The sequence below is a fragment of the Peromyscus leucopus genome, chromosome 2, assembly GCF_004664715.2.
Source record: "Peromyscus leucopus breed LL Stock chromosome 2, UCI_PerLeu_2.1, whole genome shotgun sequence".
Classification (NCBI taxonomy): Eukaryota; Metazoa; Chordata; class Mammalia; order Rodentia; family Cricetidae; genus Peromyscus; species Peromyscus leucopus.
Window position 1 is genome coordinate 120,594,414 of NC_051064.1, and position 26,005 is coordinate 120,620,418.

Below are 26,005 nucleotides of genomic sequence, written 5' to 3' on the forward strand. Positions count from 1 at the left end.
ATTGTGTAGGTTGGTATTCTTGTGGGAATCCTAACAGAGGGAGTGGGGCTTTCTCCAACTCTTTTGCCTGCTCTCAGGACCCTTTTCCTCCTACCGGGTTGCCTCATCCAGCCTTGAGATGAGGGTTTGTGCCTAGTTTTTTTTTTCTTTTTTTCTTTTTCTTTTCTTTCTTTTTTTTTTTTTGTTTTTTGTTTTTGTTTTTTGTTTTTGTTTTTTGTTTTGTTTTTTTTTTGTTTTTCAAGACAGGGTTTCTCTGTGTCATTTTGGTGCCTATCCTGGATCTCGCTCTATAGACCAGGCTGGCCTCGGACTCACAAAGATCCGTCTGGCTCTGCCTCCCGAGTGCTGGGATTAAAGGCGTGTGCCACCATGCCTGGCCTGTGCCTAGTCTTATTGCATCATTGCTGTACCATGTTTGGTTGATATCCCCGGGAGGTCTGCCCTTTTCTGAAAAGAAGCAGAGCAAGAGTGGATCTGGGTGAGAGAGGAGGCAGGGATGGAGGGACTGGGAGGAGCGGAGGGATCGGAAACTGAGGTTGGAATGTAACATATGAAAGAAGAATTTAAAAGAACAAAGGACTGGAGCTGAAGGTGCAGCTCATGTCAGAGCCCACACCTGCATACAGTCTCCTGGGTTCAATCCCTGACATCGTAACAACAGCAGAAAGTAAGCAAGGCTTACTGTGAAGTTACAGTCATTGAACAACTTGAAATTTACATAAGAAACAAACCAGTGGGCAGAACAAGTGAACCTCAGAACAAGTGAACAAGTGGCGGCATAGACACAGACCCATGTGTATGCTGTCACGTGATTAATGACAAATACGACCCCGTGCAAAGGGAGAAGATGGGATTCTCCATAAATGCTGCTGAACCGTGTAGATAGGAAAATTCTTCTTTATATCCTATCCCTACCTCAGAGTGCACACAAAAGTCAGTTCCAGTTTTACTTTAGATTTAAGTGGTAAATGTAAAAGCACCCAGTTTTAGGATCAAAGTCAGAAAATACCTTTATCTTCTTGAAGAGCTTTTTTAAGATTTATTCATTTTTAATTTACGTGTGTGTGTGTGTGTGTGTGTGTGTGTGTGTGTGTGTGTGTGTTGCCAGCATGTATATATGTGCACTACATATGTGCAGTGCCTCTGGAGGCCAAAAGAGGATACCCAGAAACTGGAGGTACATATGGTTATAAGCTGCCATGTAGGTGCTAGGAATTGAACTCGGGGCCTCTGGACTGATGGCTCTTAACTGTTGAGCCATCTCTCCAAACCCAGGTGAAGATTTCTTAAACAGGACATATAAAAAAGTACTTACCACCAAGAGAAAAGTCCCAAACCAGAATATATTAGCAAGAAGGACTCAGAAGATTGATATTTATTTTAAAGATCTCCTCCAGATCAGCAAGCAAACAAGCTCTACAACAGAATAATGGGGAGAAAGTGAAAGACATTGCAGAAAAGAGACCATCTAAACAACCACTAACTAAGCAAAACAGTGCTCAGCATTTGGGAACTGTGAAAGAAGACTATGCTGTAACCCTTCCTCCTCTCCTAACCCTTCCTCCTCTCCTCACCCTTCACCTTGGTAGACACACGCCTACCAGAATGGCTACAGTGAAATAGACCCAGTATTGAAGAAGGCAGCTAGAACCAATAGGAGACGAACATTTAAATGCCATGTGCTGGTCTCCTAACTTCAGCTCAACTTCTCAAGAACCTGTTGAAGAAAGTATATTTGCCTACATCACCAATAGGTGAGAAACTAAGGCATAGATGAATGGGCGCCAAGTGGCACAATTGCTTTATGGGTAAATGCACTTGCTGTGTGTGTGCCTAAAGACCTGAGCTCAGTCCTCAGAATGCACAGTGGAAAGACAGAACCAAGTCCCAAAAGTTGTCCTAGGACCTCGCCGTGTGTGCAATGTCCAGATCCAAACTCACATAACACACACACACACACACACACACACACACACACACACACACACACACACACGAGAGGGGGGTGGAGAATAAACCAATAAATAAAATTTTTAAATTAATTTTTTCGTTAAAAAAAGTGTTTTGTCCTAGATAGCATACTTTGTTTTGTAGATGAGTTGACATGGTCTGACCCCCCACCCCGCCCCCCAGCCTGGCTCTCAGTCACCTGCTCTGCTCTGGCACACAGTCTCTGAAGAGCAAGAGGTGAAAGTCTTCACGCTGCACATCCAGTGGAGCTGACTGAGATCCCTGAGATCACTTGGAGTGCTATGGGATCAGTGCCTGTGGAGAATTGGAAGCAGAAGTAATGTCACCACACAAGACTGGACCAAAACCTTCCTAGATGAGAGGGGTGGGATGGGAAGCACAAAGTCCATCTCATCCTAACATGACCCATCTGCTCCCACACTTGAGTGCGCCAGGCCACGGCGTTGGGCTGAAAAGGCAGAGGAATTCCATGGAAACTGAGTAGGGAAATTATGACCCATCTGGCCACATACTGGAGTTCTCAGTAAATAATGACTGGAGGGAGGAAGGAGGAAGTAATGAGAGAGAGCTGACATGGTAGCCAGCCAGGGAAGAAGAGAAGGCAATGAGGTAAGGCGCTACTCGGGGGGAAAGTGTTAGCATGTGCACACACACAAAAAAACCTGGATGTAATGTCCTAGCTACTGCTCACCACCAGTCTCACAGACACCTAGATCTTGCCAACAGCCTGAAGATGAGAAGCTGCCTCATACCTAGTGGGTCCACAGGACTGTTACTGAATGGCTCTTAACTGGAAAGAATCAGATCAGGAAGCCCCATGGGCAACTAAGGATCTGATCAGGAAGCCCCTTGGGCAGCCGAGTCCAGAGAGTCAGGATTCCAGACAGCTCCTTCTCCAGAATAGTCAAAGGGTTTCTAAGAGTTCAGGGCCTGAGTCCTCTGACTTCTTCCAAAGAGCAAGCTAGCACTTCCCCTGAAGGCCTTACCCAAAGGATCCTGGGATGCAGACAGAGGGAGACAGCCATTTCAGCCTTCTCCAACGGGACAAGTTGCTGAGGTTCTACAAGTCCTGACTCCACCCACCCCATTCCCTCCCACCTGTGCCAAGATGGAGTTCCCTGAATACTATCAACAAGAACACGAGACAGAGAGAGAGAGAGAGAGAGAGAGAGAGAGAGAGAGAGAGAGAGAGAGAGAGAGAGAGACCCCTGGGGACAGGGAAGAAGAATCAAGCCACAGAGGAAGAGTTGATGACATATTTCCTTCTCCAGGCTGCTGGAGGGATATGAGCAGCTCAGAGTAGAGGAGATAGGACCTGAACACTGCTAGACACACTGATGATTTCAATCTTTATTCTGATTTCTCACTTAGGACCTAAACCCTAAGTCCTCCATTCTCCACCTACAAGATATCTACACAGTGTCTTCTGTGATAATTAAGAGTCTGCCGACCTTATGCCAGGTCTTGAATCAGGTTCTGGCAAGAAACATCTAGAGGTCATCAGTGTCACCCCATGGGGTGATCCCCCAGGGACTCACATCTCATAGGTATAGAGGCAGAATTGGGATCTAGAAAGTTCTGGTGCAAGTTCTCTAACACTCCCTGTTATTCCGACTCAGTCCTTTCCTCTTTGAAATGTTGGTAGTAACCTCTACCCTCTGTAGTTGCTGGGAAAGTTAAATGTGACAGTTGAGCACCCTGGCAGGAGTGCTGGCCAACATTCTACAACCGTGATTGCCATCCCAGACCTGTCTGTGCTCTGTTCTCCAACTATTCCAAAGGAGGTTGAACTGTGAGGCCCTTCCCAGTCAGACCGCCAGAACAACTGATAACAGTTTAGAAACTATAAAACAATATTTCAACAAACTACACTAAAAACAAAGGCTGCATGCCCAGAAATGTGGCTCAGAGACAAAGTACTCAGCTAGAATGCTTGAACCCCAGCTTTGATCCCTAGAGCTAACAACAAACAAACAAAAGAATAAATAAATAATGCAAAAAAAAATCACAAAACTCCCAGCACTCAGGAGGCAAAGAGGCAGGAGGATCTCTATGAGTTCAAGGTCAGCCTGGTCTATAAGGGGAGTTCCAGGCCAGCCAAAACTATATAGTGATACCCTGTCCCCTCCCCCGAAAAAAGAAATTAATTGATTAATTAAAAACTCAGTGACACTAAATGCTCAAAACTCTTTCTATGCCAATTATTTGAATACATTTTACTTAGTCTGTGTCTGTGTGCTGGCAGGTGTTTGGTCTATGGGATTTGTTTGGTAATGAGTCAAAGGGCAAACACATTCAGGGACAGAATGTTCCTGCTTGATTTTGGCCGTGATAGGGGTGTTTATACTACAGAATTTGGGAACAATTCAAATTCAAAGAAAGAAAAGAGTAGAGGGAGATGGAGGGCAGAAGGGAAGGAGGAAAGGAGGGGAGGGAGAAAAAGAAGGGAGGGAGGGAGGGAGGGAGGGAGGGAGGGAGGGAGGGAGGGAGGGAGGGAGGGAGGGAGCCAGTTTAGAAGCCTTTCCAGCACTAACTCTTCCTACACGTCACTGACCCTCACTTCAGCATCCCATCACTATGTAGCATCCATCACTAGATGGACCAGGTTGGCCTCAAGGTCGTAGAGATCAGCCTACCTCTGCCTCACTTCAGTTCTTAAGAGGCAGTCCAATCCAGAACAGGATTCATCTCATCTTAGACAGACAAGGAAACTGGGGTTAAGAGAGATGGAGTCACTTGCCTCGGGAAGGAATCAATCTATGGCTGTAAATAGGATGGAATGTCAGCCATCTTGATTTTTAAATATCAGAAATACTTGAAGATAGTCAAGTGTGGTTCTACCTGCTTGTTTTTTTTTGTTTTTTTTTTTTTTTTTTTCAGACAAACGAATCCAGAAGATAGGAGGAATCTGGCAAAGTTCATGCAACTAAACAATGGGAAAACCAACACAAAAACCTGGCCGCTTGCCTCCTGAGTCAAGGATGAATCTGAAAAGTACATAATGTTTAATTACCTAGGTTTATGGTAATGGCTGCACATGAACTCTGACCAGCATGTCGCCTGCTGCTGAGGGCCATTCCCACTCCACCTTGGGCATGAGGCTGCCAGCCCAGAGGTCAGCGTGAGGAATAAGGGAAACTCTAGAAGTTTCTTTCTCAATGAGATGAGCCTGCAGACTCCAGAGAGGTGAGAAGCCTTGAGAAAGGCGACGCTAGAGGCGAACTGCAATCCTAACACCCGGGGACTCTCTGCTTGACCCAAGCTGACAATGCCTCCTTGAAGTGCCAGTGTGAGAGTCAGCGGATTCTGGTAAAAAGCGCACTTGAGGAAGGTTTTCTGGGTTAGTGTCTGGAGAGGGAAGATGGAGGGGAGAGTGGGGGGGGGGGCGGCTGTGAGGATCCTAGAGTTTCAGAGCATTGAAATGGTCCCTTGGGACATCACACTGAATGTCACAGCTTATAGAGCACTTTCACTATTTTCTCACAGTAGGCGTGGGAGAGAGGAGCTGTGGTCCCCTCTTTCACATCACTGTGATGAAGATGATGATGATGATGACGACGATGACACTAATCACTTACCAAGAACAAAGAAAGAAGAGGATCCCAGTACTGAGTCTGATCACTTTGCTACTCTCTACATCAGCAAATGACTGCAAGGTCAGCACATCCCTACTCTTGAAAAGTGAAGTCCCTCCCACACACACAAAAATTCTCCATAGCCAGATGTGTTAGAGTTGGAGTCCAGAACCTTGATGTCCTGCCTCTCAACTCTACACCCCATCCATCATCCCTGGCTATCCCTGACGCTTTGTTTTCTAAGAGGTTGAGCAAGATCTGTCCATCTGCCCAGCAACAATTGTCCAAGCATGAGGATCTCATCCTGTATGCCTTCAGCATCTTGAGTTTGTTTTTGTTTTGTTTTGTTTTGTTTTTTAATCCCCAAGACTATGAATCTTGTTTGAGCCAACAAGGGACATAGAGTGCTAAGCTGGTAGAATCACAATCTCAATGACAACAATGACAGAAATATCAACCAAAATTACATCATAATAATGGTGATAACAGCAAAATCTCCTAGCTTGTCTCTTTCTATGTGCCCAACGTTCTTTTAAGTGTCTACTTGCAATAACTCATTTAATACCCAAAACATAGCTATGAAATATGGTGTGGGTAAACTGAGTTATACTCCTTAACAAGCTAGGATTTACCACATGGTATTACTATGGTAAATTGCTTAATAACTATCTCTACAAAGAGTGAAGGTAACTGATGGAAGCAGACACAGAGACCCACAGTCAAGCACTTGGCCAAGCTCCTGGAGTTCAGCTGAAGAGAGAGAGGAAGAATTATTGGAGCAAGGGGAGTCAAGATCATGATGGAAAAAAACACAGAGACAGCAGATCCAAGCTAGTGCAAGCCCGCAGACACTGGACTGACAGCTAGGGAGCCTATATGAGACTAGGCCCCCTGAATGAGGGTGACAGTTACGCAGCTTGATGTGTTTGTGGGTCCCCTGGCAGTGGGACCAGGAGTCATCCCAAGTGCGTGAACTGGCTTTTTAGAGCCCGTTTCCTATGGTGCCATGCCTTACTCAACCTTGATGCAGTGGGGAGGGGTTTGGGCCAGCCTCAGCTCAGTAAGCCAGCCTGTGTTGAATACCCAAGGGAGGCCTTACCCACTATGAGGAGTGGGTGGGGGTGGGATGGGCAGAGTTGGGGGGAGCGGGAGAAGGGGAGGAAGGGGGAACAGTGGGCAGTATGTAAAATGAAAAAAACTTTAAATAAATAAGTAACTTTAAAAAAACAAAGAGTGAAAGTAAAGAGAATGAAAGTAGGTCACAGTCTGTATTGCTGAGCCCAAGCATGGCCTCCATCCCCGACATCTTAGCTGCTTGTGTCTGATCCCATTGGACGGTGTCGAGGGAAAGTGACTTAACCGATATACACAGAGAAATCATCTATCCGATTAATTAACCAACTCTTTTTCTATCTAGCCCCTTGTGTGATCACTCATATGAGACACAATATTTTTTTTTACTTTTTCCAGTTCAAGGATGGTTATCCACAGATCTCTCCCCATACTCATGCTCACAAATTATCTAATTGAGTTCTATCCAAGTCCCTGACTATCTAGCCACACATCCAGCCAAGTCATGGCCAGTGTGCTTTAGTCAATATAGACTTCTACCTGTAAGCCATTTATTCTTCTAAACCAAAGGAACAACAAATGCCCTGTTCAGTGTCCTGTCCCCTGGAGGGTTTCTCTTCACCACTGTCCTCAGGCATGTTCCAGAAAGATGCATGGTGTTCTATTAACTTGCAAGTAGGGCAGACACATCACATAGAACCATCTGTAACCAGCATGCATTTGTTCCTACTCAGTCCATTACAGAGAGCTCACTAGGGAGACCATAGGTTCAGGCCGAGGAGGGGAAAGTAGCAGGCCACTTGGGCCACTTCCTCATGCAACCTGCTCTTGCTTCCAGGGACTATTTGTGCTCGTCTTGAATGCACATTGACATTCGATGGTGTGTACCTGCTGCCAGCTTTGTGACCTGAAAAGTCAGGTAACACTGAGTTTATGATGTGTATGTAGTAACTTTGGGAGTTTTAAAGTTCGTGGATCAGACTTTAAATTGTTTTTAAAGGTTTATTTTATTTTTAATTATATGTATATGAGAGACAGTATGTGCATTTGTGATTGCTGTTGGTGCTCACAGAATCCAGAAAAGGGCTTCAGATCTCCTGGAGCTTGAGGTACAAGCAGCTGTGAGCCACTCAACATGGGTACTTCAAACTGAACACGGCAAGAGCAGTATTCTTTTTTGTGGGGGGAAGAGGGAGTTTCGAGACAGGGTTTCTCTGTGTAGCCTTGGTTGTCCTGGAACTAACTCTGTAGACCAGGCTGGCCTCGAACTTACAGAGATCCACCTGCCTCTGCCTCCCAACTGTTGGGATTAAAGGCATGCACCATCACTTCCCAGCCAGTATGTACTCTTAATGGCTAATCATCTCTCCACCCCGACTTCAAATTGTTAAGATATCAATACACCCTAAACTAATTGATCAGCAGACTTAATCAATGCACGTCTATACTAATCCTAGCTTCTACTTTTCTTCAAACTAGTCAAGGAATTCAAAATGGGTCAAACAACCTTGAGAGATGAGAATAAAGCCATAGGTCTCTTGTTTCCTGATTTCAAGACCTACTGTAAGCTGTAGCAGTGTGGTCTGGCATAAGGGCTGACTTGTAATGTGATAGATTAGAACTGACAGTCCCGACATAGCCTTAAAATTTATTATCAATTCATTTTCATCAGGGACACAGAAACTGCTCAGTGAAGGAACAATGGTGTTTTCAAAACTAGTGCTGAGACAAATGGGTACCCAGGTGCCGAAGAATAAAATTGGGTCCTGCAGTATATAATACAGAAAATTACTTCAAAATGAATCAAAGGCTTAAATGACACTTTCTTTTTTAAGATTTATTTATTTATTTATTATGTATACAGCATATGTGACTGCAGGCCAGAAGAGGGCACCAGATCTCATTACAGATGGTTGTGAGCCACCATGTGGCTGCTGGGAATTGAACTCAGGACCTCTGGAAGAGCAGTCAGTGCTCTTAACCTCTGAGCCATCTCTCCAGCCTAAATGACACTTTTAAGACAAAACGTGGGAGTAAATTTTCATGCTCTTGGATCAGGCAAACGTTTTTTTAAATTACTCCAAAAGTAACAAGAGAAAAAAATTAATTGAACTTTATCAAAGTGGAAACCTTTATGATACAAAGAATGTCATAAAGAAAATTCAACCAGGTAGGTGTCACAAGCCTGTAATTCCAGCACCTGGGATATGGAGACAGGAAAATCAGGAGTTTGGTTCCAACCTCATCTACAAAGCCAGCCTGGACCTGGCAGTTTGATCATGCTTCATTGGATGCTCTGACACCTACAAGTATATTAACAGCATGCTGTGGCGTCAATGGGTTATTAAATAAAATTTTTAAAAGAAGACACAAAGTTGGGGAGTTAGAGAGGTGGGGATGGATCTGGGAAAACCTAAGGGAGGTTAAGGGGAGAAGGTGAGGGTAAATATGATCAAAATACATTGTAAGAAATTTTCAAAGAATTAGTTTAAAAAAAATCAGAAAAGAGAAAAGAAAGCAGTAATACAAATGCACAGAAGAATATTTGCACATTAAATATCTGATTGAGGACTTGTGTCTATAATATAGCTTTCAAGGCCTTAAAGCTCAGGGCTGGAGAAATGGTTCAGTGGTTAAGAGCTCTTGTTGCTCTCTCGGAGGACCTGTGTTCGGTTCCTGGCATCTACATGGGTGCTCATAAACATCTGTAACTGTGGTTCCAAGGGATCAGACCCTCTTCTGGCCTCCAACGGCACTGCACACATGTGGTCCATAGACATGCAGGCAGGCAAAACAGATATACACATAATACAAAATAAATATTAAAAAATAAAACCTTAAAGCTCAATAATTTAGAGGGAGATAACCCATTGGCAAGATGGATAAATGACCTAAATAAACATTTCTCTGAAGGGCATATTTGACTGAGCAATAAGCATGTAAAAGACATCTGTGGATGTTTGAAAGAAAATGGCCCCCATAAGGAGTGGCACTATTAGGGGGTCTGGCTTTACTGGAGTAGGTGTGACCTTGTTGGAGGAAGTGTGTCACTTTGAGGGTGGGCTCTGAGGTCTCCTTCGCTCAAGCTATGCTCAGTGTGAAACACAGCTTCTCTTCCTGCCTACAGATCAAGATGTAGAACTCTCAGCTCCTTCTCCAGCACCATGTCTGCCTGCATGCCACCATGTCCAGCCATGAAGATAATGGACAAAACCTCTGAAACTGTAAGCCACCCCCAATTAAATGTTTTCCTGTAGAAGAGTTGCCACAGTCTGGCCAAACATTGGACCAAGCCAGGGAGTCCTGCTGAGGAGAGGGAGGAGGGATTATAAGAGCCATGGGGGTCAGGGTCATCAGGGAAAACCCAAAGAAACAGCTAGCCCAATACAGAGGAGGAGTGGATTGGAGGAGAGTTGAGGGAGGAGAGGAGGTAGGGGAGGCTGTGGTTGGTATGTAAAATAAATTAATAACTAATTTTTAAAGGAATAAAAATAAATAATAATAGTGAATTTTAAAAAAGTGTTGTCATGGTCATGGTGTCTCTTCACAGCAATAGAAACCCTAAGACAATATTCCTCATCAATAGCCATTGGGGAAATGGAAATTAAAACCCTAGAAAAACACCATTTCACACTCCCACAGTGCTATGCTAGATTCTTCATAGACTGCTGAAATAATGAGCTACTGGTTTACCTACAGGAACATGGGTGACTCATGGGTTGTTTTACCACCAAAACCCCACCCCAACTCAACCTTCTGCCCCTCATATATCCCACCACCCACAAGATCCTGTGCAGCCGGGTCAGGAGGGAATGGTGACTGGAATCTCAGACCAAGGACTGGAGAACCTCCCACCTCCCTCCTTCCATGGGGGAGTGTTAATGGCCTCATTATCCTGGACCTAACTCAACAGCTATATAATATCTACAATAGGATAATAGCAGCATAAGATGGTTATGATAGCGTAATTGGGTTGTCCTAGACTTAGCATTGTCTGATTATTCTTTTGTCAAGGTCTTCCCAAATCACCATACCTGCCCAGCTTCAAGATGGTGATGCCCATGTCAAACCTAAAGAAAACAGCTGCACTACACACATCATCTCAGATCAGCCTTGAAACAGTATGAAGCATATGGTGATGTAATCCAAGCAATCAGGAAGCTGAGGCAGAAGGATTTGGAGTTCAAAGTCATCCTCATATATACAAGACACTTCTAAAAAAAAATGCTGGGCAGTGGTGGCACACCCCTTTAATCCCAACACACTGGAAACAGAAACAGGTGGGTCTTTGAGTTTGAGACCAGCCTGGTGTATAGAGGTAATTCCAGGATAGCCAAGGCTACACAGAGAAACTCTGTCTTAAAAAAAAAAAAAACAAAAAATAAAAAACAAAAAGTAAAAAAAAAAAAAAAAAAAAGGCCCTCAAATCAAATTCCTAGGAAGAAGGTGTTATTGGCCTGCATCTCGAATAAGAAAACCAGAAAGGAAGAGCATTGTAAGCAACTTCCAAAAATCTAGAATGACAGAGTCTGCTGGCTGCCTGGAAAGTCACCCAAAGTTCCTCTGCAATGTTGGAGGATCCATTTTCAGCCTACAGGCCTAGTCTCTCAGTCACTTTTCCCTGTGTCCTGTAGAATCTTTCTGCAGTCTTTGATGTAATTGAAAACTAGATGGTTATAATGATAGTTCTCCTTAGTCATGATAAAAGATAAATTAGACATGAAACCTTAGACTCATAAATAGAGGATAAATATATTATTTTCTTTAATTTTGCCAAAATAAAAATACAAAAACTAAAAAAAAAAAAAAAAAAAAAAAAAACTATTTCTGTAGAAAAAAGTAATAAAAATTTTGATGAGAAAAAAAAAAAAAAGAAAATAAGAAAACCAGAAAGGCCAAGCTCAGAAACACATCAGCTCTGTATCCCAAGACACACAACTCTGCCAGGACACAGCAGGACTCAACCCCACTTCTGTCAATTCTATTGCTACTGCCCTTCCCCCACACCACTTCTGATGCCAGGATCCCAGGATCCCAAGCTTGGGCCCTGGGTACTGTGTGCCCTACCCACCCCCGACTCCTGTCCTCTCCCAAGCCCCATGCTGCCAGCTGGGTTCAGAGTTTCTGTTCATTTCCCTTGCCAGCCAGTCTGTGAACAAAAGCTAATCTTGGCAGAACACCTCCCTGGCTCCATTCGTTATGGGAAGGAATTCTACTGCCAGAGAAGTACACTGTGTCTAAGGAAGCCCTGGAGGTCCCGGGGAAAGGGAAATGCTCACCTCTACAAATGGGTCAGGCCAGAGACTTCGGCCTACCTGCCTACCTACCAGAGACCCTTCGAGGGATCGGAGCAAGAAGAGCAGGATCCCTGCACAGGAGCTCATGGCCAGATCTCTCTCCCCACAGACATCAGGACGAAGGGTCACAGTGGAACAGCAGAGGGACAGCAGGCATTGTGTATGGGGACAGTGCGGAGAGTCAGGAGCTCCAGCTTGCCCTGGAAGTTCATAGACTGGATGTCTAACCCCTTCCCAGGCCTACCTGCTCCCATTCCCCCTTCTGTTCCTTAGCAACAGGAGGGCTGGGTAGGAGAAGGGGCTTTTCCTAGGGGACAAGACTGTCATGGGGGAAGGTGGGATAAAGAAGATGAGGGGAGGGTGGAGTCAGTTATCACTGTCAACTCACCTGACAGGTCAGGCTTTAGTGCAGGGCTGCCTTGCTTGGCTGAGTCAATCAGGCCAGAGGCGGATTGGTGGGATAAGGGCCAAATATTGCCAGAGAGGTGCGGCTCCTTCATAAAGAGAGGATGAGCTGCTGAGACTTCAGCATGAGTTTCGGAGCCATGGCCAAGATGAATGGTAAGTGGGGTCTTCCTCCAGGTCTGGAAAAAGACCGAGCCAGGAAGTGTTAGACACCGAAACAGGCACTGGATGGGAGAGGGACATGGGTCCACAGGGTGGCCGCAGGTCTGAGGACATCTCAGCCGAGGGCCATATAAGAGTAAAGAGGGTAAGAACGGAGGCAGAGATTTGGCTTCAGCAGAACCTGGGGATGGGTCAGGGTGTCGAAAATGAGTTCAATGGAGGGGGATCTGGAGGAGGGGTCTGGGGGTGGGATCCACTCAAGGCAAAGTACAGAGGGACCAAGAAACAAATGCTGATAGCTCAGGGGAAACTATACGGACTGGAGACTGGATAAGGTTAAGGTAGATCTGTGGGGTGGGGAGAGGGATTGAGGTTTATGGCGTCTCTCCTTTGGGCTTGGCGAAGTCTCGCCTCTTTTCTGGTGAGTTGTCCCAGCGGAAAGCTGTCTCTACAGTGGGAAGGGTCTAATGCACCTCCTCGGCTGGTGGCTTCAGTTGCCTTGACATCCAAAAGACCAAACTAAGGGGGTTCTCAGCAGCCAGAAACTCAGCTTCTGGGAGGAGCTCAGAGTTCCAGTCCTTGCCTGGTCCACTTAGGAGCAGGTGACACAGAGGACAGCCTCTTCATGTCAGACAAGACTAGCTAACTGTGAAAAAGAAAACCAAGGCACTCAAGACTTGTGTGGTAGTCATTAACTATCTGAGTGATGAGTTCTAATCTCGGTATCACATTACAAACCTAAGGAGCCTGGAGAAACATCGATGAGGCTGGAGAAAACATAGGGACTGCCTGCCTGTTTCCCACAGGTCACTTCTCACTCCCACTCAGAGAACTGAACCTATCTCTCTCTCTCTCTCTCTCTCTCTCTCTCTCTCTCTCTCACACACACACACACACACACACACACACACACACACACACACACACCTCTTTTCACAAGTATGCACACACCCCTCTCTCCCTCTCCTTCTCTCCCCACACAGCCTCACTGCCCGGATGCACTCAGAGAACCCTCACATGCACCCACCCTTCTCACACATCTCATCCTCCTCACTCTCAAATCCAGCCCATCTCACACTCCAGTTCTCAGAACATCTCACTTTCCCATAGATTCATACACACTCAGACAACCTCGCTGTTCCACAAAAGCATCCTTCATATACAGTCACGAACCATGCAGTCATACAAAGCAAGAGCAAACTACACCCCCACCCACAAACGGACAGTTATACACGACCACAGTCCTTTACACACTCAGAGGTGAGCACACATACACACTCTCCATCAGGAGCAGACACACGTGTAGTCAGCTGTGAACCTCCCACACCCACCAGCTTCCAAGGTGCAAGCTGTATTCACAATCACACATTAATCACACAAATAGCACTATAGTTCACAATACCCTGCACAGCACAATTGCCTTCATAGAGACATAACACCAAATATCTGTGTCTACAACCAAACACTTGTCGGACACTGCCCTCACCTGACTGCCCTGTGCCGCCAGCTCCCACAGTCAAGCTCATCCTGGATAAACAGGTCCCAGAGCCTGGGCTCCAGAGAGACCACCCCCTTGCTTTCTCTGCCCCCAGGAATCCTTATTTTGGGGATCCTGCTATCCATCTCCAGCTGCCTTGCCTTCTCTGAGGACTTTGACAAGTGTTTCCAGGACCCTAATTATGAGACCTTCCTTCTCACAGCCCAGAACGGGCTCCATACCTCCCCACTGTCCAAGCATGTGGTGGTAGTGGGAGCCGGCGTAGCAGGCCTAGTTGCAGCTAAGACCCTACAGGATGCGGGTCACAAGGTAAGAATGTCTCAAAAGGCCTTGATACAGCCTCCAATGTACTTCCTGGGGTGGAAAAGGAGTGAGGAATCTGACAGGGGGTGGTGCGCAACTGCATGTACCCACCAGTCTCCGAACTCCCTGGTCCTTAGTCATTGCTAACTGCCCTTCACGTTCTTATGGAGACAAGAATGAAGGACCTATGCTACCAAGACAAAGGCCTCAAATGACTCGGGACCCTCTGGAGCGAACAGCCCCAGTGAGGTTATCCTGCATGCACGTGGCCTTCAAGCCAGAGCCTATGGCTTTTTGGAGGTGAGAAGTAGGGTGGGGAGAAAGGACAGTACTCCCTAAGAATAACACAGCTGCTTCTCTCAACTCCAGGTAACCATCTTGGAGGCCAGTCACCACATCGGAGGTCGGGTGGTCACAGTCAGAAACAAGGAGGAAGGCTGGTACTTTGATCTAGGACCCATGCGAATCCCAGAAAGCCACAAGTAAGTCCCATACAAGAGAAGGAGCAAAAGGGGCGGAGTGGGGATGAGGAAAAGGCAGGAGGGACCCTGATGCCATCTTTCAGGCTCACTGTGTCATGTGAACCAACCCAGTAGGTCAGGACTGATACTCAGCTCCCACTTCAGAGAGAAGACTGTGGTCACAGGAAGTGATAGACCCCAAACTGACAATCACAATCATTGCTGCCAGTCATCAAACTGTAGTGTGTAAACATGGGCAGTTTTATATTTGTCGCTTACATCAAAATACGCTGAGAAATTATAACACATTACTATTAATAATATCTATTATTTGTTGAGCACTAACTTAGTTCTAGACCCTATCTCCACAGATGTTTCTTTTTTCTTTTTTCTTTTTTTTTTGCCTTTAATATAAATTGAACCCACACCCACCCTCAAACCACCAAAAACATAAACAACTGCACCAGCCCAGAGTGGGAGTCATTAAATACAGCCTTGACATTCTTAGAAGTGCATGGTGGGATCTCAAATGCTGTCTGAAACAAAGGACATCTGTCTATACTTTTGAGTCCTGTTAGCTGGGATTCCATAAAGGGCCTTAATTAAATGAACTTCTCACCCTCTACAGCCTTGGGAGACGGGGAGCCAATGCCCACAACATTAAATGAGATTACGGTTGAACAAGGAATTAGTTTGAGTTTCCTAGGCACAAGCTTACACTAGTTTCACCAGAAATAGTTTCTAATATAGGACCAGAAGGAACAAGAATGTTATGATGCCTGTCTCTGCTCCAGGCTAACGCACGCCTATGTCAAGAAATTTGGCCTGAAGCTGAATAAGTTCATCGAGAATAATAACAACACCTGGTACCTACTCAATGGACACCGTTATCGTGCCTGGGAAGTCAAGGCTAACCCAGAGATCTTGGGCTACCCCATGAACTCCACAGAGAAGAGCAAAACCGCCCAATACCTCTTCCAACAAGCCATCACTAAGGTGCCTGCTGCCTTTCCCAAGTGGGATCAAGTAGGAAAGGGGAGGTGCCTAAAGTCACACAGCAAATCAGTACGAGGATTCAGATCACCTGACCCCCACCCAACATTCTTATGATTGGTCCATCGGCCTTAGAACATCTGTTGATGATGTCACCACCCTCAACTCCACCTTCAACCCTTCTCTTCTGTCTTTGAGGAATCCAGGGAACATGACTCGGTCGGTCGGCAGCAGTGTAAAGAAAGGGGGGCAACCAGATGAAGCAGCCCTTGGTAGTGAATCAGTCATCCTAGATGACAGTGAAGATCTTTATCTTGAAGTGTCTGTGTTTGTGTGTATGTGCCTGTGCGTGTCCGTGCGTGCGTGCATGCATGCATGCATGCGTGCGTGTGTGTTTGTGTGCATGTGTGTTTAGGTAAATGTGGGTGCATGTGCATCTTTGTGTAGAAGCCAGTGGTCAACATCAGCTGTCTTCTTCAATTGCTTTCTACCTTATTTTATTCTATCTTTGGCAGTGTTTTTCACTGAACTGAGAGCTTACTAATTCTGCTAGACTGACTCGCCCGCAAGCCCCAGAAATCCTACTGTTTCTACCTTCTGGCATTACAGTCATGTGATACCACACCCTGTTTTTTTAAAAATTTGATGTGCATTGGTGTTTTTGCCTGCATGTATGTCTGTGTGAAAGTGTCAGATCCCCTGGAACTGGAGTTACAGACAGTTGTAAACTGCTATGTGGGTGCTGGGAATTGAACCCAGGTCCTCTGGAAGAACAATCAGTGTCCTTAACCACTGAGCCGTCTCTCCAGCTCCAACACACCCTACTTTCATGTGGGTGCTGAGGATAGCGCTCAAGTCCTCAGTCTTGTACAGCAAGTGTTCTACCAACTGAATATACACCTTAGATTTTCATCTTGAACAGGTCTTTTGTTTCTAGTCAGGTGTGGTAGTGCAAGCTGCTGATCCCAGTACTTGGGCGGTGGAGGCAGGAGGATCTAGAACTGAAGAGCAGCCTCAGCTATACAGTGAGTTTGAAACCAACCGAAGCTATGTGAGACTCTGTCTCAGCAACAGTATGGTTGTCTTTAAATGAAGGGAAGGAGCAGCGTCCAGGAGCTCTGGGAACTGCCCTTTCCTGGCTTTTTCCAGCCTCCCCAAGGGACATCCAAAGAACCTGACTCTACTCTAAAGGCATGTGAGGCATCTGTCGCCCTGTGACCTTGTCTACAGCAGCCTAGAAGTCCTGGTCACCTGGAGGCCCAGCTTGATTACTGTCTCTTCTCCCTTCTGCAGGTCAAAGAAGATATGAAGGCATTCACCTGCAGCCAACTGATGTCCTTGTATGACTCTTACTCCACCAAGGTAAGTGACACAGGAGGCCCAGAATGGAGCGGGAGTGACAGGCTCTGTGCTCAGCCAAGGCCCTGGGGCAGTGTCCTGCCAACAGAATGCCCTCTTCCTACTGACAAAGCCTTTGCCTCCCTCAAGCCCAGAGCTAACTTTGCTGGACCCCTGCTAAAGCTTCCCTACATACTACACCCTCTGGCCCACACTTCTGTCTATGGTTCCTACTTCCACAGGCTTATCTGATGAAGGAAGGAAGGCTGAGCAAAGGCGCAATCAAGATGATCGGGGATGTGATGAACGAGAATGCTGGGTACTACAAGTCCCTCCTGGAGTCCCTAAGGACTGCTAGCCTCTTCTCCGGAAACAATGAGTAAGGCTGGTTCGGGGCCAGGAAGAACCCAGACCCCAGCACTGGCTTGTTGGGTATTTACTGTGTAGGGGGTGCTCAGGTAACAATGCCTGCCTGACACGGGGCTGCGTATTCATGAAGGTGATGTTTATAAAAACATCCCACACAAGAGGGCAGGGAAAATAGGCCCTTCCCTCTTCAGACCAAAGAAATGGCCAGTCCTGGGACACACAGATCTGGGGGTGTCTCCCCATCTCATCGCCCCCTCTCCACCCCTGTAGATTATCAGAGATCACCGGTGGCTTTGACCAACTGCCCAATGCCTTTAATGCCAGCCTGAAGCCTGGCACCATCCATCTGAAGTCCAGAGTAGAAACAGTGGTGAGAGACGGGCCTCAGGTCAAAGTTTTGTACCGCACAGATGGGCCCGCCTCCGCACTGCACCAACTCACTGCTGACTACGTCATCAACTCAGCCTCAGCCAAGGCCACCCGCCTCATCACCTTCCAGCCACCCCTGTCCCCAGATAAGACACAAGCCCTGCGCTTCGTGCATTACACCAGTGCTACCAAGGTGGGCTTGGTGTGCAACACGTGCTTCTGGGAACAGGATGGCATCCAGGGAGGCAACTCCGTCACAGACCGGCCCGCGCGCCACATTTACTATCCTAGCCACAGCCTGCCAGGTGGCAAGTGTGTCCTGCTGGCCTCTTACACTTTGGGCGATGATTCCTCCTTCTTGACTGCCATGAAGCCCAAACAGGTGGTGAATATTGTCCTGGACGACCTGGCGGCAATGCACCACGTACCCAAGGTGGAGCTAAAGCGCATGTGCCCAAAAGCGGTGGTCAAGCAATGGTCCCTGGACCCCTTCACCATTGGTGCCTTTGCCCAGTTCACACCCTACCATTCTGTGGACTATTCAGAGCAGCTCTTCCAGCCAGAGGGCCGCATCCACTTTGCTGGAGAGCACACCAGCCTGCCCCATGGCTGGATAGACACTGCCATCAAGTCTGGCATCCGGGCTGCCATGAACATTCAGGCCATAGTGAACAAGGAGGCTACTCAGGGACAGGCGCCTTTCTAGAGGCCCTTTACCAACAACCAGGGTGGGTTTTCCCTAAAGAACGTGCTGTAGGAGAGTCTGGGGGAGTAGGCTAGAAGGTGAAGGCCAGCAGAACCAGAGCCAGCAGGAGAGAGGTCACCACTGGCCCCTTGTCTGCAACCAGGATCCCAGCTGGGAAGCTGACAAGAGGCATCACCCCTCTCCTATCTCACTCCCTGCCTAGCTCTCTACAAGAAACAACAGAGCTGGGGTGCATGGAGGCAGGGGTGGGAGTCAAGGCTGGGGAATCCTGCAATCAGCCCTTAGCTTGAAGCAAATTGTCTCCTGCTGCAAAACAATAACAAGCAAAAAAGAAAAACTTCACCACCTGCCTTGTGTCACCTTCAACTAAAAGTCCCCAACACCCAAACAAGCAGACAAACCCCCAAGGTACCGGCACACTGAATGGCAGACCCACACACGTGCTCACACCCACAATACACACAAACTCCATCGCTGTGTGCCTGAGCCAAGGGCCTCTCATCTTGGCCCAATGTGGGTGGAAAAGGAGGGCTTCTTAATTGGTTCTTTTGTGTGCATTAGTGGGATCCTGGTCACCCTGAGAGACCCTCTCTGCCTCACCAGCCAGAACCCCTACCTGTAGCTACCACAGTCTACAGACAGTCCTGAGGGGACACCACCCTCACTTTACAACTCCTTCTCCAACTGTCCTCTCACTAAAACCCACCTGTCTTTACAAAGCCAACCTCAGTCATCCTTCCGCAGACCCTCCCTCAGCCCCTCCCCAACTCCAAGGTCCTCTCTCCTCTGAGTCACAATTCTCCCCCACCCAGAATGCCAAATGGGCTGAAGACCTTACTGAGATCGAATCCCCAAGCAGACTGGGAGACGCACTAAGGGCTGAGATCACATATTTTATGCTGGTTTGTGGTGGTGGTGTGTGCGCACTCTATTTCCTTTAGCCTACCAATCATTACTAAACATCCCATATGCCTGGCACCATATGGCACCTGGTTGAGAAGCAGAAACACAGAGAGTATGAAACAGTGAAAATCAACTCCCCTCCACCGGCGTCCCGGTGGTCAAAGATCAGTTCCCAAATCTGACTCAATTTTTGTTCCAAAATCTTAGAAACCAAGAGTTATTCCGGAGTCTTGGGGGGATCGACTAGGTAAAAAGGAAAGGTAAACTGAGCCACAAGCACTCCTCATTCGAGAGACTCGGGAGGGCCCAGGAGGCAAACACAATGACGTGCTGGTTGCAGTTTTGTGGAAGACTGGCATAAGACACAGGAGGGAGGGAGAGGGAAAGAAAACTCCCATCTTCTACTACAACGTGGCCCACTGTTAAATCTAGACATCTCGGCCGGGCAGTGGTGGCGCACGCCTTTAATCCCAGCACTCGGGAGGCAGAGCCAGGTGTATCTCTGTGAGTTTGAGGCCAGCCTGGACTACCAAGTGAGTCCCAGGAAAGGCGCAAAGCTACACAGAGAAACCTTGTCTCGAAAAACCAAAAAAAAAAAAAAAAAAAAAAAAGTCTAGACATCTCTTCTCAAATACCCAATCATCACTGACAGGACATTTTTAGTTCCAAGGGACAGAAATCAAACTGGGGTTTTCTGGGGGCGGGGAGGGGGGCAGGGGGGTCCCATGTCCAGAAGTCCAGGATGAACAGGATGAAGCTGCTTTATCAGAGCAACTAGGCTCCAGACTGAAAAACTAATATTAAGGGCCCAGAGTCTAGATCTAGGCGGGCTCTGTCCTCTTCTTACAGACGAACAGTGGTGTGATGTACACAAGAACACAAACAAGTGGGCTCTCCTCCAGTGCAAACCATCACAAACAAGATGTACACTTGGTTAAAGCCGTTACTGCAAGCAAACCAGGTACTCTCTGAGGCCTGGAGATACACTCAACCACCATTCCTGGGGTTAAGCTGCTGTACCTGGCCACAGGGATCTGCACAGGGAAACTCTCTAGGGGGTATCTTGGTGACATTAAGCAGGCACCCTTCCCTTGCAGGCTCACCCAGGGTGAGCTTAGGCTGGTCCCTTTTACAGCTGTTAGGGTTGGAAGTGGAGCTTATTGTTTGATTAGTTCCAATCCCAACATCATATGAGGGCCTGGGGTCTAGGCATAGCCAGCATTCTCTATCTATGTCTGGCTGAGAATGGCTAAGAAACTGGTACCCTCCGCTTAGGATACCAGACTCCAAGGGGCTGGCTTCTTCTGCCCCTTGACTTTTATCCTCATGGTTACTGAGGGAGTTCCTGGGCAAAGTGGAGGTTGAGGGTTTACTGCCTTGGAGAGGGTCATTTCTCAGGGGTGCCAAGATAGGCTGGTTCAGCCCAACAGGCTGATGACCCTAGGTACAGGTTTCTTTTGAATAGTAAACTGCTGCCTGGGTTTGGACCATTCAGCTATAACTTGACGCCCCAGGTCCTACCAGTTTCCCAATAATGGGTTTCCTGCCAGGCCCTAACCTTTATGGATATGGGATTGCATTGCCGGTGGCCACAGGTAGGTGATGATGGTTTCCTTTCTAGGACTAAGAAGGGATCAGTGTTCCCCCAGGAGGACTTGGTTTTGCAATTCCACTGAGCTCAATCGTATTCTCCTAGATTCTAACATCTGAGGGGGATTGGGCATCAGGCAGGCATAGTACTGGATAAATCAGTGCTCTTTCTCTTCACCAATGGACCCACAGCCCCAGAAGTGAGTGAACCATCCCCCTGGAGCTTCTGGTTGTAATAGTTTACAGAAATCTACCTGGAAGGTGGGTTGGGTCTCAGTGGATAGATTGGCTGTGAGCTCCCCAGTCCTGGTCTTTCTTAATTCCCATAGGCAAGGTCCTGACCTATGGGAGTTTGAGGCCTTTCCCACAAGGAAACAAAGAAGACAAAATTGGACAATCATAATTGTAGGGTCCATGTCAGGCATGGAGAGAATGTAATGGTGACCCATCTGTCATCTTCGGTAGCCTCTTTCAGCTGGGTCTGGCAGCTCCATGAGGTGACCAGTGACCTTCAGTGCTGTGGGGGTGGTGAGGACCACAGAGCATGGGCCTTTCTATGTTGGCTCCAGGCTCTGGGCTGAGATCCTCTTTACTCACACAAGGTCTCCAGGCTGAAACTTGTGGGCAGGCTCATACTTGGGCAAAGGTGCAGCCTCTTGAATTGTCTGATGAATAGTCCTCTGGGTCTGTTTCTGAGCCTGTTAGGACTTAAGGAGGGGATGGTTAGTAATGTCTGCCTTATTAATAGCTTAAGAAGGGAGGAGGTGGCCTCTCAAATGATTTCCAATATGGTGGCAGGGGCCCTTAGAAAGGCATATGGTAGGAGGTTGGCCCAATTTTTGCTGGTCTCAAGAACATATTTAAAGTCTCTCTTAAGGTCCTAGTCATCCTTTCTACTTACCCTGAGCTTAGTTTCCAATCAACATTTAGGACCTTTGCCAGATTTGGGGAAATGTTGGCCATGAAAGCCAGGCCATTGCTGGACCACAGGGAGAAGGGCAACCCAAATCTAGAAATTAACCCTTGGAGGAGTTTCTTGGTGACCCCTGGGGCTATTTCTATTCAGGTGGGATAGGCTTCCATCCATCCATCCAGAGAAGGTATCTGTGACAACTAAGAAATACTTATACCTGAGAACCGTGGGTAAATTCCACTTCCCCATGTTCTCCAAAAGTGCTTTCTTGGGCGTGGATTCCTTCCAGGGCTTTTTCTCCTTCTTTGGGGTTCACTTATTAAGCACAAATGGTACATCAGAACACCATGTCTTTGACAAGATTGGTTGAGGGATGTAATACATGGGCCTGAGTAAGTCAGCAGTTTTTGATGCCCCCAGGTGGGTGGCCTGGGAGAGTTTGATGAGCACTCATCCCTGAGAGCAGCAGGGAGTTGGGGTCTCCCATCCTGTAAGAACCACCACTTGTTTGTGTCCGGCTTCACATCCTCCCTTCCTGACAGTTGGCCTCTTCCTGTGCATAATTTGGGCACTGGAGCAATCCAGGTTCAGACAGGGTGACCAAGATCTGGAGAGGCCCCACTGGTTCTAGGGTCACCTTCTGGGTGGCTAAGTCTGCTGCCCTGTTTCCTTGGGCCTCCTGGGATTCCCCTCTTTGATCCCTTAGCAGGGGACAGCAGCTAACAGTACCTCTTTGGGCAGCCATGCAGCCTCTAGTAGGGCCAGTGTTTCCTCTTTATTTTTCATTTCCTTCCCGACTATGGTGAGGAGTGCCCTCTCCCTAGAGAGGGCCCTATGGACGTGGGCTATGGCAAATGCATACTGACTGTCCGAGCACCCAGTGATGGTTTTGCCCTTCCCCCTAAGAAGCACCTGGATTAATGCCAAGAGCTCAGCCCTTTGTGCTGATATCCCTCAGCTGAGAGACTGGGTTCATACTGTCCTGTCCAAGGTGGCACTGCAGCCTGCCATACCTGATTCCATCTTGAATAAAACTGCTCCCACGGGTATAGAGTACCCCTTTGGCTTTTTGCAGGGGGACGTCTGTTTGTTCGGGTCTGGTGGACTTGAGCACCTCAGTCACTCCACTCCCATGCAATCATGAAGGGGCTTTTCTGGGCTATCATCCGGCGGCAGGCTGGCTGGGTTGGTGGCTCAAGTTTTAAAGAATTGGATACCAGGATAGTCTACAAAAAGTGCTTGATAATGCATTATCTGGGCATTGGACATTCACCTCTCCGGGATCTCCCGCAAGAGTGCTCTACGGAGTGTGGGGCGGTTTGGAACAACAGTTCCTAACCCAAAGTCAGTCTGCCAGCTTCTTTTACTAGTGTGGGGGTAGCAGTCCACCAGCAGAAACAGGATCGAGTCTTTTGGATGAGTGGGCCTTATCCATGGACTCTTCCATGGTCCCAGGGCCTGGCAAGGATCCCCTTTGCAGTCACTTACCTCGGACAGGGTGTCCTTCTCCTTCCCCCTTTGAGGTGTTTTGGGCTCCCCCCATGGGACCTCTTTTACTAGCTTTCACTACTGCTTGGGCCAATTTTTTGTTTTTTTCTCCTACAGAGTCATGGTATGAGCCTTCTGAGCAATCTCCCATAATTGGGACCTATTCATACCCTCAACCCCTTCTAATTTCTGAAATTCCTTTCTTTTTTTTTATTTTTATTGCATGTGCATTGGTGTTTTGCCTGCATTTATGTCTGTGTAGGGGTGTTTGATCCCCTGGAACTGGAGTTACAAACAGCAGTGAACTGCCATGTGGGTACTTGGGAACTGAACCCGGGTCTTCTAAAAGTGCAACCTGTGCTCTTAATAGCTGAGCCATCTCTCCAGCTCCCTGAAGTTCCTTTCTAATATTTGGGTCTGACTGCACAACAAAAGCAATATTGGTTGCTTGCTTGTTTTCCTGGTGTGTCTGGGTCTACAGGGGTGAACACTGGATAAGCCTCACAAAGGTGCTCCAGGAACCAGCAGGTGATTCTCGAGATTACTGTACTACCTTGTTGATCTTAGAGACAAATTGGCAGGCTTTCTAGCAGCTGCCTTTAATCTTTCTAAAAGGGCCTTGTGAAAATTGTCCAGAGCCTCCTTACCTTGGTCAGTGTTGGGGTCCCAGTCATGTTGGGCAAAGGGGACTCTCCACTCTATCTGGGCTACACTGTTGGGCAGGGATCCCCTGCCCAGGCCCAGGACAGCTTTCCTATTCTCAAGCTGGATTCTGGCCCACTCCTTGGCCATGAAGAGGTGGCCAAGAGCTTTTGGCAATCATTCCAGTTTGCCTGGTGGGTGTAAAAGACTGTCTCCGGGCGACTAATGAGAGCCTGGGGTTCTCTAGAGAATAATGGATTCTGAGTTTTCCAGTTGTACAGATCACTGGTTGAGAAGGAGACATAAACCATGAAAGAGGATGGAGGTGAACCTCCAGGTGCTGGACCCTTTGGAGGCAACTCATTTAGGTGGGCGGGGGCTGCCCCTGCCCAGGGGAGTTCCTCCCAGAGCCCCCGTAACTACAGACACTCTGCATGTATGCATGTGAGGAGCGGAGAGGGAGCCCAAGGTAGGAAAAACTTCTTCTTCCCCCAAGCTCAGCACAGCTGGAGGAAGTATCTCCTCCTTCCCTGGTGCAGATGTCTACTGGAGTGGGCATAGGAGGAAACAAAGGGAGTGTGGGGCCTCAGAACTGTTCCCCCTCCCCTGTGCACACTCCACACAACCACACAGATGGCAAGAAGATGGACGGCAACAGGATCCTTGTGGATGCATTGAGGGGCCACACTGTGAAGGGCTAGAGGCTCCAGAGAGGCCAGGTCCCTCCCCACCTCCACATGGGGCCCTAGACAGGGGGCACCATGAGCAGGGGTGTAGAGAAAGAAACAGTAAGTGAAACAAGGAGAGAGAAGGGTGACCCACAGAGACACTCTTGGAGTCAAGACAAGGAACACAATGGCGAGAGGTACATGTCCAGCACCATTCCAGGGAGCAGAGCAAAGACAAGGACCTGGACAGCAAGTGAGAAGCAGCCAGAGCTAGGAGCAAGCAGAAGGAAGAGCTTCATAGTGGTGGTAGAGGGAAGCTGGGGGGACTGTTTACCCTACCCTGGGCACAACCAGGGGCCCCACTGGGGCATATGGAAGGGGGAAATAAATTTAACAGGAGATTTGGGGTCTCTCTGGTTGACCTGGATGAGCCAAAAGGATACAAATCCCCAGCAAGGGGACACAGGTCTTAGGCCAGGGGTGTGGGTCTTACATCAGAGAAAGCCACCCATCAATAGATTGGTCCTAGTCTGTAAAAACCCTCCTTGAAGTCATTCACTTCAATGGTGGCTTGAGACTGCTCACTCCCCCTTCCACTTTCGATTTGTCTCTCCAACCAAAGAACTGGCAGAAACACACTGAGACACAGACAGGCAACAATTAAGGCAACCAGGGTGGCCACCACACAGACTGAAACTAGCAGATCCAGTAATGTCTCTCAGGATCCTAGACACTGGGATTAGGGGTATATCCAGCCTTCCCTAAGTGCCCTATTCAGAAGATGCCATAACAGACTCACCTCTGAAGGGGACAGATCCAGACGATTTTCTGTAGTTTCCCATTTAGGGTAGAGGTGTCAAGAACCTCTGGATTGACAGAAGCAGAGATGAGAGGAGTTCCTGGGGCCCTGGAACTTCTCAGGGTGTGCACCCCCTAGGAACTGTCAGTTCCCAGTGCTCAGCCCAAGGAATCCAAGGCCCCCAGTGTCCTGGCATCTCGGTCTCTAGCAACCAAAGAAAGTCTGTATTGCTGGCTGGCAGTTGCAGGGGGACCTTGCCCAAATCATGCAGCCCAAGCTTCATTGTCCTTTGTCTTTTATGCACAAAATCCACCTCCTGGCTGACACACTTCAGCTAGCAAAAACCAAAACTACAGAAACCAAAAAGAAAGGTTAGTACAGTTAGGGACTTTCCTGGATCCTGGAACTATGGCTAGGTCTTTTGTTCCATTTTTGGCAGGTGTTGGTGTCTATGTGTTGACTGGTGCTGACAACATGGCATCAG

General features: G+C 47.6%; 1 protein-coding gene and 1 long non-coding RNA gene across 2 annotated transcripts; one reads left to right on the top strand and one right to left on the bottom strand.

The window, feature by feature from the left end:
• Positions 1 to 12,389: 12,389 nt before the first annotated feature.
• On the top strand, positions 12,390 to 18,860 carry LOC114704946 (L-amino-acid oxidase-like). Its single transcript, XM_028886498.2, has 7 exons — positions 12,390 to 12,475; positions 14,074 to 14,288; positions 14,652 to 14,764; positions 15,538 to 15,739; positions 17,030 to 17,098; positions 17,317 to 17,453; positions 17,714 to 18,860. The coding sequence occupies exons 1-7, from the start codon at positions 12,445 to 12,447 to the stop codon at positions 18,516 to 18,518; spliced, it is 1,572 nt and encodes a 523-aa protein (XP_028742331.1). The 5' UTR covers positions 12,390 to 12,444; the 3' UTR covers positions 18,519 to 18,860.
• Positions 12,422 to 25,673, bottom strand: LOC114704947. The gene is made up of 3 exons (XR_003736334.2): positions 25,522 to 25,673; positions 21,609 to 21,718; positions 12,422 to 12,498 (listed from the first exon to the last, which is right to left on the bottom strand). It is a non-coding gene; the product is annotated as an uncharacterized LOC114704947 (long non-coding RNA).
• Positions 25,674 to 26,005: the final 332 nt, after the last annotated feature.